Raw genomic sequence first — 17,627 nt, 5'->3', positions numbered from 1 at the left:
CTGGGGACATTCCCTTCTCACCTGATTGTAGGTGTAGCCTTTCTCCTGGGAGGAATCCTACCAGTGCCCAACACTGCTAGGGTGTGTGTAGTTGGGGCCGGTTCATCTGTACCATCGTATCCTGGGACAGGAGCTGTGTCCATGGGCTGCTGATGGTCCCCGTGAACTGAATGTGTCCCCTGGCTGTCACTGCAACCCTTTCTTTCCCCTGCCTTTCACACCCAGAAGGAAGTATGGGGGCAGGGGCAGTGATTTGGGGCTGGTCTCAGAGCTAAATGTGAAACTAATCAGAGGGAGGAAATGTTTATTTGAGTTTTATTAGGTGAGTTCTTTTGGTCTAACCTCAGGTCACTTTGAACTTGACGTACCCTGTTTAAGTCAGATAATCAGAGTTTTAAGCAATTGGAAGCAAACATGACATTACATTAAAGACGTTTGTCCTTTAAATGTGTGGGATTTTTGGTATTTAGCCAATTCTAACTGGGTGAAAGTTAAGAATAATTTTAAAAGGATAGCCTCTTTTACCAAGAGTAGAGTTGATTCTCCCTCTTTGACAGCTGAGAAGATGGTGATAAAAAGCAGCAGTGTCTAGGTAAAAGGGGATATTATTTGCCCTTAACAAGGAAGTCTTGCAATTTACAAAAACATGGAGGAAACTAGATGTTATACTGAGTGAAATAAGACAGGCCCAGAAGGAAAAATACCAACTGATACTGTTCCCATGATGAATCCGAATTAGTCAGGCTGGTAAAAGTAAAGAGACGGATGCAGGTTGCCAGGGACTGGGGGAGAAACAGAAGGTGTTAATTTCAGTTGTGTACGATGATTAAGTCTGGAGACTTCTATATTGCATGGTCTCTACAAGTAGCAATTCTGTATTATATACTTAAAGATTTGTCAAAAGACTAGTTCTTGTGTTTTATCACATGTATATACCAATAATAAAGAGAGAATGGGCTGGAGCGATGGTCCAGCAGTTAAGAGCACTTAATGCTCATCTAGAGGACCCCGGCTTGATTCCTATGGTGGCTACCCAGATGGTGGCTAACATTCATCCTTAACTCTAGTTCCAGATGATTGGACATCTCTTTGGCTTCCATGGATCTCAGGCATGCATGAAGTATGCTTACATACATGCAGGCAAAATACTCCTATACACAAAATAAAAATAAATAAAAATTTTAAAAATAATAATAATGAAGAGGGAAGAAAGGAAGTTTGGGAGGTGATGAACATGTTCATGGGGTGGACTGTGGTGATGGTATGCTAGTGTCCAATTTCATCAAGTTCTGTATGTGAGATAGACAGCTTTTGTATATTAATCATACTTCAATAAAGTATTCTTTAAACGAAATGAATAAGACCAGGTGTGGTAGCACATGCCTTTAAATCTCAGCACTTGGGAGGCAGAGGCAGGCAGATTTCTGTGAGGTTGAGGCTAGCCTAGTTTACATAGCAAGTTCTAAGTCAACTGGGGCTACAGGAAGACCCTGTCTCAAAAAGAAAAAAAAAAAATCCAAAGAGAAGAAATGAATAAGAACAATGAGTTGCATACAGAAAGGAGAAGAAACCCCCATGTGAAAGCCCATTTTATATTTCTTACAGTGCTAATGGTGTTGATGGGATTGATTATTGCTATAGAAGTGTGGTTGTAGTAACCCTGAATTTAGCAAATGACTATGTCATTTTATGTGAATAAGACCTTCAGTAATGGCAGTGAAAAAAGAGGAAGGCCTATTAGAAAGACTGAGAACACACAAAGATAATATTTTAAATATTAATGAAGAGATTATTATTACTGTTATTTGCATAGGAAAATTTGTGTTACTAATGATTATTATTTAGATGAAGTTTTCATTCTCTGTGAATTCACAGGGTAAGTCTCCAGTAACAGCAACAACAAAGATTATTTTATTTCTGATAGCACACAATGGGTAGATCTGTGACACCAATTAAACCAGCTTTGCTGATGTACAGAGCGCTGTGCTCTGTCCACAGGTGATGTGCCTGCTCCCGAGCTGACGAAGCCCCCTTGTTATTTGTTGTTCATTTATTGTGATGATGACTGTTCTTTCTCTGTGACTTCACGTTCAGTAACAAGGAAAAAAATATTTGATTAAGTTTCCCAAACTAATTGGATCTTTTCCTTTGTTTCTACCAAGACGGTTCAATGGCAAGAAGAGGAATGGGTTGTTTTCATTCTTTCAAAGATAATAAGGATGGGGGCGGGGGAACTGACTGATAAAGTGGTTGCCTTCCATGCCTTCTATGCACAGACCTTAAGTTTGATACCGAAGAACACTGAGCATGTACAGAGAGAGAGAGAGAGAGAGAGAGAGAGAGAGAGAGAGAGAGAGAGAATGTTACATTTAGGATAGTGGAAGTGGGAAAAGATGGAATCACGTTTTTTGCTGTGAGATGGGATCTCGTATAGCTCAGGCTGGCCTTCAGCTAACAATGTGCCTAAGGCTGATTTGAACCCCTGATCCCCCTGCCTCCACTTGCTTCTATTACCCTAGTGCTGGCATTACAGGCCTGTGCCACTATACTTGGCTAAAGAAGGAACAACTTTGAGCTGCCTTCCTCTAGCCCATTGCTTCCAAAGTGATTTTCCTTAAAGTCAGCTTTGAAATATGGCCATCTCACAACTCAAAAGATTTCTGGGATTATTTCCCACCTGTGTCTCAGAACCCTCCCCCACGACCATCCTGCAGCCTGTGTCCACATCTGTGTCCTGGATTTGTACTATTTCCTGGGAGGCTACATCCTTTGGTGCTTTGCTTTGGTCTTTATTATCTAGCCAGGGTTGTCCTGCCTTCCTTGTTCCTCCAATCCATGTTCATTTCCACTCACCACCATCCCTCAGGGCTCTTGTGCTTCCAGTTTGCCAGGCCTTCTCCTCATGCCTCACATTATCCAAGGCCTTACTCAGGATTGGTCTTTCCTCCAGTTCAAATGAATCTCAACTAGATCTCTGTAGAACGACCAGTTCCACCAGTACATTTGCATTCTGGAGGACACACAGACCAAAGTGTCATGTGACTGTTTCCTAAGACAATCTATACATGATAAGGTCTAAATGACAAGTGATGAGCCAAGAAGACACAATCCAGATACATAGCTTTCACAACCTGCTTAGATCCTGGAGAATTCGGTACAGAGTGATCTACTATCTGGCATTGATCTCTGTGGTGTTTTGTGTTACATTCCCAGCTCCTGGATACCTAGGCACTCAAGAAAGACTTGCTGAGTTGATAGCTAGATGATGCAGGCATGAAGGGGGAAAAAGAGTTGTTTTAGAAGGTGGAATAAAAGGCTGGGGGTGTCCCTCAGTAATAGACACCCTGCTCAGCATGCATAAAGGCCATAGGTTCTATCCCAAGCCCTGAAAAAAAAAAAAAAAAAAAAAAAGAGAATGTAAAATGAAGACTCTGCTTCCCTTGGGTATACTGGAGAAGTCATTCGTGCCATCACAGGCGCATCAAGGCAGACTGTTCCAAGTCTAGCCTTTTGTTGAATCTTCATGCGAAATTGAAAAGCGATAGAATCTTTGCACATATAAACAGCTAACAAATGATGGAGAATGTATGTCCAAACAAACCCAATTGGCAGGACACACAGTGCTGCTGGGAGGAAGCCTCTGTCTTATCCATCATACCTTGAAGGGCAAACAGGGTGGCAAGCCTGGGGTGCCTTCAAAGACAAGAAGGTGAGCACTCTGGAGAAAGGAGGCCAGTGGGAATTTCAAAACCATAGTGTGGCCCTTCCAACTGGTAGGTCATTCTTTCACGATGCTTACCCTAAATGGCCATGACATAATCTCTTTCCAAATTTTATTATTTTACTTGCTATATCACAAGACCGTAACATTTTAGACATTCAAGGGAGATTAAGGGAGGAGATGGTAGAATAGGGCTTTCAAACCTTTGATTACCTCAGAAAATATATTTGCTTACTTTACCAGGAAGTTGGTTTTGGGTTTTGTTTTCTATGGGTGCCAAGAGGGGATTAATGAGTAGTAGCTGGGTTTGCCAGCTTTCCTTTGATTTCAGTTTATATAATTAAGCAGTTCCCAGAATGACTTGAGGTTCTCCCTCTGCATCAAAACACACTTCTCAGATGTGCCAGAGGTCAACTACAATCCACACTGAATAGAGGGTGGGGAACAAAAAAGCTTATCTTGCATTAAAGCATCCCTAATATGTAGAAACAGTTGGCTATGCTTTGGTGGCGTATGTAAGGAGCTGTGTGGGGGTGAAAACAGATTAAAATAAAAGTTCAAAAGGGACAAAAGTGAGGCTAACTCAGGGTGAGATTAACAAGAGAAATATCATAGGAAATGTCCCCTGGGTTCTTTTCGAATTTCTAGCAATGCAGGCATATCGTGGGTGTTCAGGGATGTGAGCACTAAACATAGATGCACTAGGAAGTTACTGTGTTCAGGACTTGGTCCTAGCTGGTAGAGAAAGTAAGGAGCAAAATTCCCTCCTCTTACAATGTACAGTAGAAAGAAGGGATCTGTGCTGAGAGCCTCCTGGGTGCAGTCTTGAGCTCATATTGGTTGGGGATGTTTAAAGAGTAAGATGTACTCCTCAAAAGGATGCCCAACTCACTATGAAGTGAAGATATCTCTTCATTGGACAGGAGTACCATTCAAGGCTATATCCCAAGGTAGGTGGTTGAGGCACACAGATAGTGATTGACAAATTCTCTCCAGATTCCACAGGAAGGAGGCTCTCAGTGGCAGGCTGAATCATCTTTACCTCACTAAGCAGTAAGAATTCGCAGATACAAATATTAGAACACACTTTGGTTACATTTCATATAGCCCCCTATCTATTTGGGTTCATCTGCTATACCTTGCTTATTTTTATTTTATTTTACTTTTATTTATTATTAGTTTTTTGAGACAAGAGTTTCCCTGTTGCCCCAATTGGCCTGAAATTTACTATGTAGACCAGGCTGGCCTCGATCCCACAGAAATCTGCCTGCCTCTGCTGGGATTAGAGGCATGTACCACCATGACCAGTCTTATTTTTTCATTTTAATTTTTGAAAGTGTCTTCCTCCAACTCTGTATGTAGGCTAGGATGACACTGAACTTATGTCTCTCGGCCTCCACCTCCTGAATGCTGGGATTACAGGCATGTTCTACCATGCCCAGTTTATGCAATACTGGGATAGAGTTAGGGTTTTCTTGCATGCAAAACAAGCACTCTACCAACTGAACTACGTCCCCAACTCTACAGTGCTATGTTTAAAGGAAATGACAACAATTTATCTTTGGGGTTGCTAATTTTCTTTAAAAAAAACAAACACAACAGAACTACCAACAAAACTCCTACCTTCATGAAGCATATAGATTACTGGGAGAATGGTCATCACACAAACACAATGTCCCCTGAGCTGAATGCTACAACAGGGAACATAGCGCACAACAGGGTGACTTGACCCTGTCTGAAAAGTCACTGAGCCTCCTCAAAGAAAAGATGGCTATGCTGAAATCTGTACGATAAGGGAGGGTTCCGTGTGGGAGAAAAGGGTAAGACATTCCAAACAACAAGAACATGAATTGAAGTTCCAGGACAGGGATAAGGACAGCTGGGAGGAAAACGACTCAGGAAGTCATACAAATTTTATAGTATGGGAAGGGGTTCTCTATCTATTCGAAGAGCAACAAGAGCCTTTTATAGAATTAAGCGGGGCTGGGTAGACAGTGGGTAAGACCACTTACCCTGCAAAGATGAGGATATGAGGTGGAATACCCAGCATCCGTGCAAAAAGTTAGACATGGCTGAACATGCCTGTAACTTAGCATTGGAGGGCAGTGAGAGGCAGATCCTGAGAGTTCCTTAGCCAGCCATCTTAGCCAAAAGGGCAAGCTTCTGATGCAGTGAGAGAACCTATCTCAAGACAATAGGATAAAGAGCTATAGAAGGCACCTGACATCTAACATCCTGCACTGGCCTCCACATGTGAATGGGTGGTTGTACACACCCACCTACTCACGTGCAGGCACCTTACACATACACCACACACACACACACACACACACACACACACACACACACACACACACGTATTAAACAGTAGAGTGAGAAGAGGAAGGGGGATGAATTACAACCAGATTTCCATCTCAGCAGATCTCCTCTTCCTATAGCATGACCAGCACTGGGACGGGAAACTGAAATAAACGTAGGAACAATCTAGACAAGAGAAGAAAGCTTCTTGGGTGGGAAGTGGGCACGGCAGTGATGGAGACCAAAAGAAGTAAGTGGACAGGTGCAAATAGTGCCAACGTACAAAGGCGAGAGCAACGGCGTGGCGAGGGTGCCAGAGATAAGGGAGATGGAGGATTAAAGATGACTCCTGGGGTTCTGAGTGGAAATACTGGATGAAGGTGAGGGCCATACCTGAGACAGGAAGCTCCACACGAGGACCAGTTTGCTGGGCATGATGGTGGAGTCCGTTTCAACATGTTGGGTTTGACTGCCTATGAGGCATCTGGAGGGAAGTCAGAAAGAGTTGGCTACCTGGGTCTGGAAGTTGGAGAAGTCTAGGATGGAGGGCTAGGTGTGGAATCATCCGTGCAGAGAGCCCTGGATGCTACTGGTGCTTATGAGCTCACTCCACAGGGAGGCCCGAGGACCCACCCTTGTGAGCTCAGCACTTCATGGCTGTAGGGCAGAAAAGCCTGTAAGAGGCAGAGGTAGAGACACAGAAAAGAGAAACTGAGAAAAAGAGATAGACACAAAGGTAGGAAACCAGCCTGAAGGCCAAGGAAACAGCATTTGGGAAAGAGAAGGTGGTCAGGGAGGAAAGATGGAGAGAGATCTGAAAAAAGAAAGACTCAATAATGACAGCTATTAATACTGTCAGTGACAATAGTCTTTGGTAATCCTGTGATGCACCAATAATGAGCCAGATATTTTAACTTAGAATTTAGGGTTAGGAATGGAGCTCAGTGGTTCAGCAGTAGCCTAGCATGCACAAGACTGAGTTTGAACCCCAATACCACAAGAAAATAAAATATAATTCTATGGGGGCTGGAGAGATGGCTCAGTGATTAAGAGCACTGACTGCTCTTGCAGAGGACCTGGGTAATTCTGAGAAGTGGTTGAAGGAGCAACACGGGCATTAGTAATGACCCAAAAGTGTGCACTCATTATGAAAGGGGCTGCCAACAACAAAGCAGGAACGCTTTGTGATGAGGGACTGTTAGGGTGAGTTTCACTCAGTTTTAAGGGAGAATGATGCCCTTGCTGAAACTTCATTTAGACCGTGTTGTGTTGAGACTGTGTCCTGGGGCTGAGGATGCAGTTCAGTCAGTGCTGAACTGGGAGTAGCACAGCATAAAACAATTATGATGAACCTTGGCTACGTAGTGCATTCCAGAACCTTCATTAGCCTTCCTCTCCAGCCAACCTTACTGAGCCGTAAATATGCTCACTCTGTTCCCAAAGCCAGGTTTCTGTTCCTGCCTCTTTCTCTGAAGGCCCTGTTCCTTCTAGAATCCTCTCTGCTTCCCTCACCCAGAAAGCATGCGGTGTCTTCCCTGCACTGTGCTCCTTTTGTGTTTTTGTCATCCTACCCATGTCCCATGTCCACCCTGGACTGTTAGTCATCAGAGCAACCACAGCTTATACTTCTTTGTCTGTTGCCCAGAATAACATCCCATAGACAAGCTGTTTAGGAAATATCAATAAACTTGGTAACAGTAGATTTCAGTCTGCTTTTTCCCCTCCCCAAATCATCATAGACACAGATAAGAAGACGCTACCCAACCCCTCATGACAGGTGACTTTGGTTTGGCCTCTGAGGGCTGCCTTAAGGGAAGATCCTAGAGAAAACATCCTCTAGGGCCTCATGGGAAATGGGTCTTACAGTTAAGACTCTTCCTTATTGTTTATTGTTTTTTTAATATTTTATTTATTTTTATTTTATGTGTTTGATGATATTGCCTGCATGTATGTAAGTATACCTATGTCACACAGTACCCATGGAGTCAGAACAGGACGTTGTATCCCTTGGAACTGACATTATGGATGGTTGTTAGCTGTCATGTGCGTGCTGGGAACTGAACCTAGGTCCTCTGCAAGAGCAATCAGGACTCTTAACCATTGAGCCATACCTCCAGTACCCACTGTTCACCTCCCTTATTATTTTCTTTTTTTCTTTTTTGAGACAGGGTCTCCCTGTAGCCCCATAGTGCCCTGAAACTCACTATATAGACCAGGCTGGCCTTGAACTCACAGAGATCCACCTGCCTCTGCCTCCCAGTGCTGGGATTAAAGGCATGCACCACCACTCCCATTGTAAAATGTATTTGCAAGTTATTTCACGTAACATTATTCCAGGAGTCCCAGAGCCACCTTAACAAATTGCCACAAACTTGTTGACTTAATGGATCTAGGCCACATGTAGTGGTGCACACCAGCACTTGGGAGATAGAGGCAGGTGAATCTCTGTGAGATCAAGCCCAACCTGGTCTACATAGGGAATCTCGGACCAGCTGGGGCTACAGGGAGACCCTGTCTCAAAAAATAAACCACAACCACCAGCAGCAGCAACAACAACAACAAAAGAAACTTTTTCACAGTTCTAGAGACCAGACATCTGAGACTAGTGTTACCTGGGCCAAAATCAAGTTATCGATGCCCTAGGCCATTCTCCCTCAGAGACTCTGCTCCTTCCTTCAGTTTCTGGAGGCTTCCTGCATCCTTTGGCTTATGACTGTTTCCATGGTGACTACATCCTCCTCCCTTCCCAAGTCTCTTTCTGCCTCCCTCTTACAGAAACTTTTGTGTTTGCATTGAAGGTCATCCTTTTGATCTAGCACAGCCTCTCCTCTTGAGAGCCCTGGCTTAATCACACCTGAAAAATTCTTTTGTATCCAGAAAGTAACACTCACACATTTCAGGAGTAGGACCTAGATTTCTTTGGGAGAATCATTATTCAGTCTCCCCCACATGTAAAGCTGTTTTTCCAAAGGGGAGAGACTTATAGAGGGTCACACCTTACCTCATGCTCAAAACTGAAGACTCAGTTCTCTTTTATGTCAATTTCGGGCTGTTTCTACTAGGTCAAGCTGATGTCCACAAAGAAAGACAGAGTTCTTTTTTAAAAATTTTATATATATCTATATGTCCCTTATGTAGCCCTGGCTGGCCTTGAACTTTACTTTTGGTGGTGGTGGTGGTAATTTTTTCGGTTTTGGGAGTTTTGGGGGGGCGGGGGTTGAGCCCGGGTTTTATGTACCATAGGATGAGGATGGCCTTGAATTCATTATGTAGCAATGTATGACCCTGATGCCCCCCCCCAATCACTCTACTTACTGAGCTACAGCCTCATCCCCAAAAGGCAGACTTTAAATGACTCTTCATACCCTGACTTGTGTGCCTCCTTTGTTTCAGGGCCTTTCTTGTCTCGAGTCCTGGTGAAGTTAAGCTCACAGTAGCTGGCCCCATCTAGGAGCTGCAAGGACGACTTAATTGGCATTTTCTTCTCTCCTTTCAGGACCGCCTCTTTTTCGTCATGGAATATGTAAATGGTGGAGACCTCATGTTCCAGATCCAGAGGTCTCGAAAATTCGACGAACCTCGTTCCCGGTTCTATGCTGCAGAGGTCACGTCTGCCCTCATGTTCCTCCACCAGCATGGAGTGATCTACAGGTAGTGTCTTCTCTCTTCCCTTTCCGGAAAGCAAAAACATAAAGACTTCTCCAGACCCTTGAACTGACTTTGGCTCTTGCCCAGCTGGTCTCCCAGCAACCAGATTTAGCTTAGTTGTTTGTTCCAATTTGCTTAGAGAAGACTTGGGGGGGGCGCTGTTTATCACTGTGGATGTTAATATTTGAATGGCCCCAGGAGAATTGACCAACAAACTGTGCCAGTTTTGATTTAAAACTCAAGTGTGACATTTAAAGGCTTGGTGCCCTTGAGGTAACCTTCACCTCTCTCTCTCTCTCCTTCTCCCCCCATCCTCTTCCTCAACATCAGGGTATTCTCTTGACTTTTTCCTTCTGTGCCATGAACTTCCTCCACTTCCTGATGTCTTGCCCTTCCTGAGTTTGTTTGGCTTAGTTGTCTCCCCTCAATAGAATCTGGGAAGGAAGAGGTCTGTGGAGGTCTGGAGGTTTATGCTCTTGGGGTGGGGGTGGGGAGTGGGAACTAGACATCATCCAACAGGAAGTGACTTTTTTCAAATTGTCCAGTCCTTTATTACTGCCCTGTCCCCTTCCAAGAAGCACACAAACACACATACACACACACACACACACACACACACACACACACACACACACGAGTTTTCCAGTAAAGGACAAGGCTGTTTACGCAGGCTCTTCTGTGAGGTCAGGAATCCTGGGAGGAGTAAATATTTATAATTAGCAATAAGGACACTAAAGTTCCTGAAGTCTTTTTCAATGACTATCCATCTTTTTTACTTGATCTTTGCTTCATCTTTTTTAGAAAAATGGGTGGAAAAGGTGAAAAGGTAGCTAACTTGGCTTAGCCCAGAGCTCAGGCACCCACCTAAGGTTTTCTGACCTGTTCCTGGGAGCGATGTCTTGACGTTGGAGGGTTCTGCTCAGCCCCACCCCAGGCTTCCCTTCCTTCTGCCTCCCCTAGCTTCCTAAAAAAGGGGAAAAACGGGTCAGTGCTTCCCTAGCTTGTTCACATGGTGCTCACCATGGAAGTCTATGCACGTGCTTTGGATTGTTGTATGGCTCCTAAACACAGCCTCAGAGGCTGGGAATAACCCTTACTCATTATCTCCCAGTCTCTCATCCTTAGCCTAGGTTCAGCGTCTCACTAGGCTGTGGTGGAGGTTAACAGCTAAGCTCCGACGTCTGGGCTCCTCTTCCACATGCTGAATGGCAGAATTCTTGACCTTAAAGCTTTAGAGAGCACAAAGGTTGCTCAAGGTCACTGGGAGAGGCTTTCCCTCTTGGAGTCTCTTCCTCAGAGAAGGCCTAGACCCTATTTTTAAGGACTAGCAGGCTCACCCAAAGATCCCTTTTGATAAACCTAAAAGCAAGTAATTTGGAGCCTTGCTTTTATCTGTAAGGTCTCTGTGTCCATGCTGAGCATAATGGTGCACGCCTGTTAATTCCAGCTACTTGGGAGAGTGGGGCAGTGAGATCACATAGTAGGCACAGGAGTTTGAGAACAGCCTGGACAGCCTATTTGAAAAAAAAAAGCCCCCGTGCTTCTGCTGGACAGTGTGACATTTCACTAAGTAGAGGCATTATATTGTCTTTATTGTATTATGTTGTTTAGAGGCGAGGCATGGGTTCTACATACTTGGGGGAATTATATGAGAATGTGGTTTACTGGAGGGGGGTGTCACCCTATGTTCTGTTGGCTATAGGTCAATAGACCTCTCTCCGTACTTCCCACAGCACCTTCTTTTTAACCCACTAAGATTTATAGCTGTCTCCACACTCACTAGTGTCCAGCTTAGCTGTGCTTGTGCCCTCCTCTGCACCTCAGTTCAGCCCAGGGGCCTCTGGCCACTGCCTGTCTGGCCCCATCAGCCAGCATGGTCTCTGCAGCCCCTTGCTGTCAGGCCACTGAGTGGACACTTCACTAAATTGCAGGATCTCTGTTTCTTCTTCTGCCTTAAACCCTCCGTGGTTTTTTTGCTCTTCTTATACACTCTTCTACACAGTAAATCTCAAGTATGGCCATTGACTTTAATTAATTTTAAACCTTAATCTATGCCCCAAAGCAATTTACAAGCTAGTTAGAGTTAATAGGTGTTAGATGTGTGGAAAGGTCATCCATCCTTTAAGGCAGTACTTAGTTAGGTGTCGGTAACAGGAAGAGCTGCATTCCTTGGAATGTGTCTACTCTATTCCATGGAAACCGTCATCCACATTTTACTAACACAGAGATGCTCTTGCTGGAATAACTGGCTCAAGGCCTTACTTATTGAAGGAAGTGTCATGGCTGACCAACTCCTCTGTACACCTTGGCACTTGTTACCGTGCCTTTCAAGACTAGCTCTGACTGCTTAGCTTGATAGCCTAAGTAGCTCTAAACACGACCTTCCTTTACATTCCTGCTTTCCTTCTCACCACACCAGTGACCGCTTTTGCTCCATTGGCTTCTGGAGGCCTTTTCTTTCTCTGCATCTCTCTCTTTCTCATCTCCCTGACCATTTCTCCTTGATCTCTATCTCACCTGATCTGCCTTCTTTCCTCCCTGCCCCCGTTTTAGAAATGATAGCTTTCCCCCAGAGTCTTCACTTCTCTTTATTCTTATACCAATTACACTTCCTTTCTGTGACTTCAAATGACTCCTTTGTGCCAGAGTCCTGAATCTTTACATCCAGCCCCAGCTCTCTCTAGAACCCCAAAGCCTTTCCTCTTTAAACTTGACCTTCAAGACCCTCTTCCCTGGCTAGTAGCTGTTTGCCTTTTGCTTTTCCATCCTCCACTCTGTCCGCCTCCCCCATCCAATGCCTAGTATTCTTTTAAAGCACAGACTGATTGCCACATGGCCCCCTTCTTAGCATCCTCTGCCTCTTATAAGGTAAAGCCCAGACCCCTTTGTACCCTCAGACTTCCTGCCACCCTGCTTGGGACAGCTGGGCAGAGCTCCGTGGTTTAGGGCTAGAACGGTGACAGGTGCAGTTAGTGGGGACAACAGCCCCTACTCTATTTGAGTGGGTACTCTATTTGAGGGGTGCCTTTTCTAACCCAAAGTGTTTTTCTATGTATCTTAGTCTTTCTGGGATGCTATAACAGAACAGTTGAGGATGGGTAATTTATAATGGAGAAAAACTCGTTGATTGGAGAACAATATTAAGGTGCCAGTATCTGCTGAGGACCTCCATGCTCTGCCATAATGTGATGGGAGTCATTGGTATGGCCTAAGAGTGAAAAGAGTGGTAGCAGGAGATGGAAAACATGTACAAGAGAAAGAAAATCCTCTCCTGTGATAATGGCTTTTGGCCACTGGTGAGGATGGAGCCCCTGTGGCCTAACAACCCAGAATGTCTTTAGATCCCACCTCTCAATCTCATCACAATGGCATTTAAGTTTCAACGTGCGTTTCGGAGGAATAGACTTTCAAATCATAGCTTGTGTTTCTCACAAATATCACATATACTAATAGGACCTTGGTGGCCCTTGAACTTTTGACCTTATCAACATTTCCTTTATGCCTACATCCTACCCTCTGGGTAATCCAGATCACTTCTATTCTATCCCAAATATCATTCTCCTTCGTCTCTTCTGGGTCCTTTTTCCTACTAACCCTGGGATTGCCTTGTCTTTAACAGTGGCTCCCAGATTGCATCCAGGGTGAACTCTCAACTGCTCATGGTACCTGGTTAATGTAAAAATATGGAAGCCATAGACAGCATTGAAGGAGTAGAACTAGATAAGGGCAGAAGGGAGACAAGAATGCAGTGAGTTGATGATTGCTGATGCGGGGTGATGAAAGCAAAGCTCTTTGCCCTTCTATCTACTTGTGTGAATGTTTTGTTATGATAAAAACAGAATGCAAATTCCAAGTAACACTCCTAGAGCTTTTGACTAGAGACTGGTATGAGACTCAGGAATCTGTTTTTTGTTTTTTTAAAAGCATTCCCCAGGTAACTTGGAGACCACATTGCTTGGAGACCAAATGACTTCTACCTTCAGGACAAGGGCATATATCCCGTATCTGTGCAGTCTTCCCTCACCTTGCAGCCTAGCATGGAATTGTGCCTCTTCTAAGCAATATAGCCTCTCTCTAAGCCATGAGTTTATCAGATTCTGGCGTTGACTTTGCACTTTTACTTAGATACATCTCTCACTGAGCACTGCATACAAGAATGCTTACATGGGTAGCATAGGCCAACACTCTTGGTGGTGGTATTCAATGCATGTTTGTTGTTCTGGTATGTACTGTTCTAAAGCCTTCCGGTCTGGGACTTGCTGCCTAATAGGACTATACTTCCTGAAAGTCTCCGAAGCATTCCTGACATGCTCATTTTTTCTTTGATTCTGATGGGTACCTCATTCCTTTTTGTCTCTTATGTTACGGGCTCACAAGAACCATGGGATCTGTATGTCCCATATTGCTTGCAGAAGAACTGGCAGGAGTTTCAGTCTGAGGTTGACACAGAGAGGCAGTGAATGCGTGCCCTTGCCTACATGTTTCTGCCTGTTATGAAGCCAAACAGCCATTGTGTTTTGAATGATAACGAGGGTTTACATGGCAGATTGACGAGATCAGGTTTTGTGGACTTCACTACTAAAGCTGAGATGGAGTTTTCCAGCATCCCTACTGAAAATTTTATACACACTAATTAGCGACTAATTGTCCAGTGTTCAATAAAGAGAGAAGTTACTTCTCTAGCCAGTGGCTCACACTTTGAAGAGAGCTTAAGTTGACAGGCACAGCCCCCTTTTCCTCTATTCCCTCTTGGAGTCAGGCCCTCTAACTCCGTTTGCATAAGACACTGTCTCTATGTCCCAGGCGAGCTGTTCTTATGCCACCTCTGGTGCTATAGGAGAAGAATGCATTTAATCATGGTTACCATTCATCCTGACTATGGCTGTTAAAAATCCTTCCCTATAGGATGATAGCCTAGCAGTTAAAGTGCTTGCCTGGCAAATGTGAGGACCAGAGTTTGGATCCCCAGAAACCCATGTAAATGCCAGGTGGGTATGACAGACCACCTGTAATTCTATCTGTAATTCTAGCCTCAGAAAGTGGAGACAGGAGAGCCCCAGAGCAAGCTGGCTAGCAGGAGCAGCCATATCAATAACTCTGGGCTTGATTGAGAAACCTGCGTCAATGAATAAGTTGGAAGAGTGTCTGAAGATGATTCCCAACATCAACCTCAGGCACATGCATGTGCACCCACACATGTGACCACACATATGGAAAAACATGCTTACAACACACATGCACTACACACACATACACACATGCACATATACACATTTAAAAAAATGAAAAAACAGTACTTCCCCCAAACCTTTACACATACAATGAGAGATGATTTTGAGGGGTGAGCCTCCTGTCAGTGTTGACTTGGGGAACTTTCTCCTCTTTTGCCTTGTGCTCAGTGTTCTGTGCTCGGCAGTAGCTACTGATTCTCTGTGCTCTGTCCATGTGGCATGAGAGAAAAAAGAGAGCTTGTGATCTGCTTCAAAGATAGGAAAGGAGTTGGAGAGATGGCTCCACAGTTAAGAGCACTGGCTGTTCTTGTAGAGGACCTGGGTTCACTTCCCAGCACCCACAACAGTCCATAACCAGCTCCAGGAGATCTGATGCCCTCTTCTAGCTGCTGCAGGCACTGTATGACATGAGTGTGCTTACATACATGTGGACAAGACACTTATAAACATAAATAAAAATAAATACTTTTTTTAAAAAAGAAAAGGATGGGAGAGGACGAATGCATCCTGTTCTCTTACAGTTCAGAAGCCAGGAGTCCTGGTATAGCCCAGGAAGGTGAAGATCACACATGCCATAGCTCTGACCAAAGGCCTTACTGCTTTATGCTCAATGTCCTCATCTTTAGAATGAGACTCAAAGTTAAATCTATCTTATAAGGTTATAAGGATTTAATAAGTAATAAGTCTAAATGTAAATGTTAGCTAATCTTAAACTTCGAGTTAGTTTTCATTAAGATATATTAAAAGTTGGGCTGGAGAGATGGCTCAGCAATTAAGACCACTGACAGCTCTTGCAGAGGACCTGGGCTCAGTTCCCAGCACCTACATGGCAGCTAACAACCATCCATAACTCCAGTTTCAGAGGATCTGACACCCTCTTCTGGCCTCCATGGGCATTTCATAACACAGGTGCACCTTACATGCATGCAGGTATAACACTCATTCACATAAAATTAAAATAAATAAATAGTTTATGTTAAAAGTGATGGGAGAGATAGCTCAGTGGTTACAAGTACTTTCTACTGTTTCAGAGAGGACCTGAATTTGGTTCCCAGCACCCATGTCTGACTAACTGATTGTGATTTTCAGCACCAAGGGATTTGATGTCTTGTTCTGACTTCTGTGGGCATGTACTTGTATACGCAAACACATAGACACACAGGCATACAGACACACAGTTACATTTTTAAAAAAAAATCTTTAGTACCAAAAGAAAAAGATCTATTAAAATACATTGGAGATCTTTTATCCAGCTCAAAATCCAATAGGGATTTTTAAAATCATATTAGGAGAGTAAAGCCCTTCTTACCCTTTATCCTTCCTTCTCATAAAATTGAATTTTTAAATGATCAGCATAGTAGTCATAGGACAAATAAAAAATGTAAACAGTAAAGAAAGGTGTGAAGTCATTTTCCCCATGGTGTGCCTCATTGCTACCCAAAGGTCAGTCAGTTTTACAGTTTTCAGAGAATCCTGTGAGAAGTACGGAGCAAGAACCTGTTCCTGACTGGTTTTCATTTGAAGAATTCAGAGAACACCTGCTTCATCCTGCTTCACCCTCCTTGAGGGAGGCTAGAAGGAAGTCAGACTGTGGTAGAGCACAGGAAAGCAAGTAAATACAACAGTCACTTTATGTAAAGTGTGATGAACCCTTTGACATTTGACATTTCAAGTGCTAAAATTTGGCCCATCAGGGAAAGAAATTGTAAGCTCTCCTATTTCTTAAATTCTCCAAAACTTTCGGTCCTTAATCAGATTCTTGCCATCGCTCCTAGACTAGCCTTTTCAGAGTGGCTAAAATATTAACTGTCCTCTCAGTGTTGTGCCTCCCTGGAAAACACACGTCAAACTGTGATATAAAAATAAGGATAGCCTTCCTGATGGTTGAATGGGGAAGTGTGTGCCTTGGTCTCTAGAATCATTGCCACCATTGGCATGTTGAGGATATCCCAACTCAAAGGTCTCTGGTCAAAACTGTGTTAATGATTAGATGGTGTAGACCATCATTTCATTTCAGTACATCATCAGTTTATTTAAGTCCTGCTGCAGAGCAGCAAAGAAGGGGGTGGTGGCCTGACAGGTTCTCTTTGGCTTATGGGGCTTGTGGGACCCACCCACAGAGTCGCAGGGAATGTTTAAACATCAGGTTCCCAACATGCATTGTTTTCAGCTGTCATCTTTCCCTACTTATTTAGAAAATGATATTTCAACATAAAATTCTTGAAGATCTAAGAGCTGAGTTTCCAAAGGCAGACTATCAACTTCGTGGCAGGAATTGTGAGTGATTGTTAAATCAAGGCCTTAGAGATGATATCATCCCACTCCTTCATTTTATAGATGTGGACACTGGAAACCAAAATTGAGCAATAACTCACCCGCGTTTACACAGCGAGATAGCATAAACCTTAAATGTTATTTTAATCAGATAGGAGTACAGATAATGTATCAGACAGCTCTGTAAGGACAAACAAAAGAGCCTTTTTCCAGGCTGGAAAGATAGCTCAGTGATTAAGAACACTGGGTGCTCTTGTAGAAGACCTGGGTTCAGTTCCCAGCACCCACATAGCACCTTACAACCATCCATAACTCCAGTTCCAGGGACTTCAGCGCCCTCTTCTGGCCTCCATGGGCATTGCCTGACACTGGTGTACTTACATACGTGCAGGCAAAACACTCATACACATAAAACAACATTAAAAGAATTTTTTTGAAAAGAGCCTTTTTCGGCC

At 43.8% G+C, this 17,627-nt stretch overlaps 1 protein-coding gene across 3 annotated transcripts in view; it reads left to right on the top strand.

Annotated features, from left to right (window-relative positions):
* The window catches only part of Prkce (protein kinase C epsilon), a 559,250-nt gene that overhangs the window by 447,982 nt on the left and 93,641 nt on the right, over nucleotides 1-17,627 (top strand). For all 3 annotated transcript variants that reach the window (XM_029558628.1, XM_029558629.1, XM_008823069.3), the window contains one exon: nucleotides 9,516-9,670. In XM_029558628.1, coding sequence (XP_029414488.1) covers nucleotides 9,516-9,670 — 155 coding nt within the window. The remainder of the gene's footprint in view (nucleotides 1-9,515; nucleotides 9,671-17,627) is intronic.

The sequence above is a fragment of the Nannospalax galili genome, unplaced genomic scaffold (assembly GCF_000622305.1).
Source record: "Nannospalax galili isolate Female #2095 unplaced genomic scaffold, S.galili_v1.0 scaffold286, whole genome shotgun sequence".
Taxonomy (NCBI): Eukaryota; Metazoa; Chordata; class Mammalia; order Rodentia; family Spalacidae; genus Nannospalax; species Nannospalax galili.
This window is presented reverse-complemented; position numbering and strand designations above follow the sequence as displayed.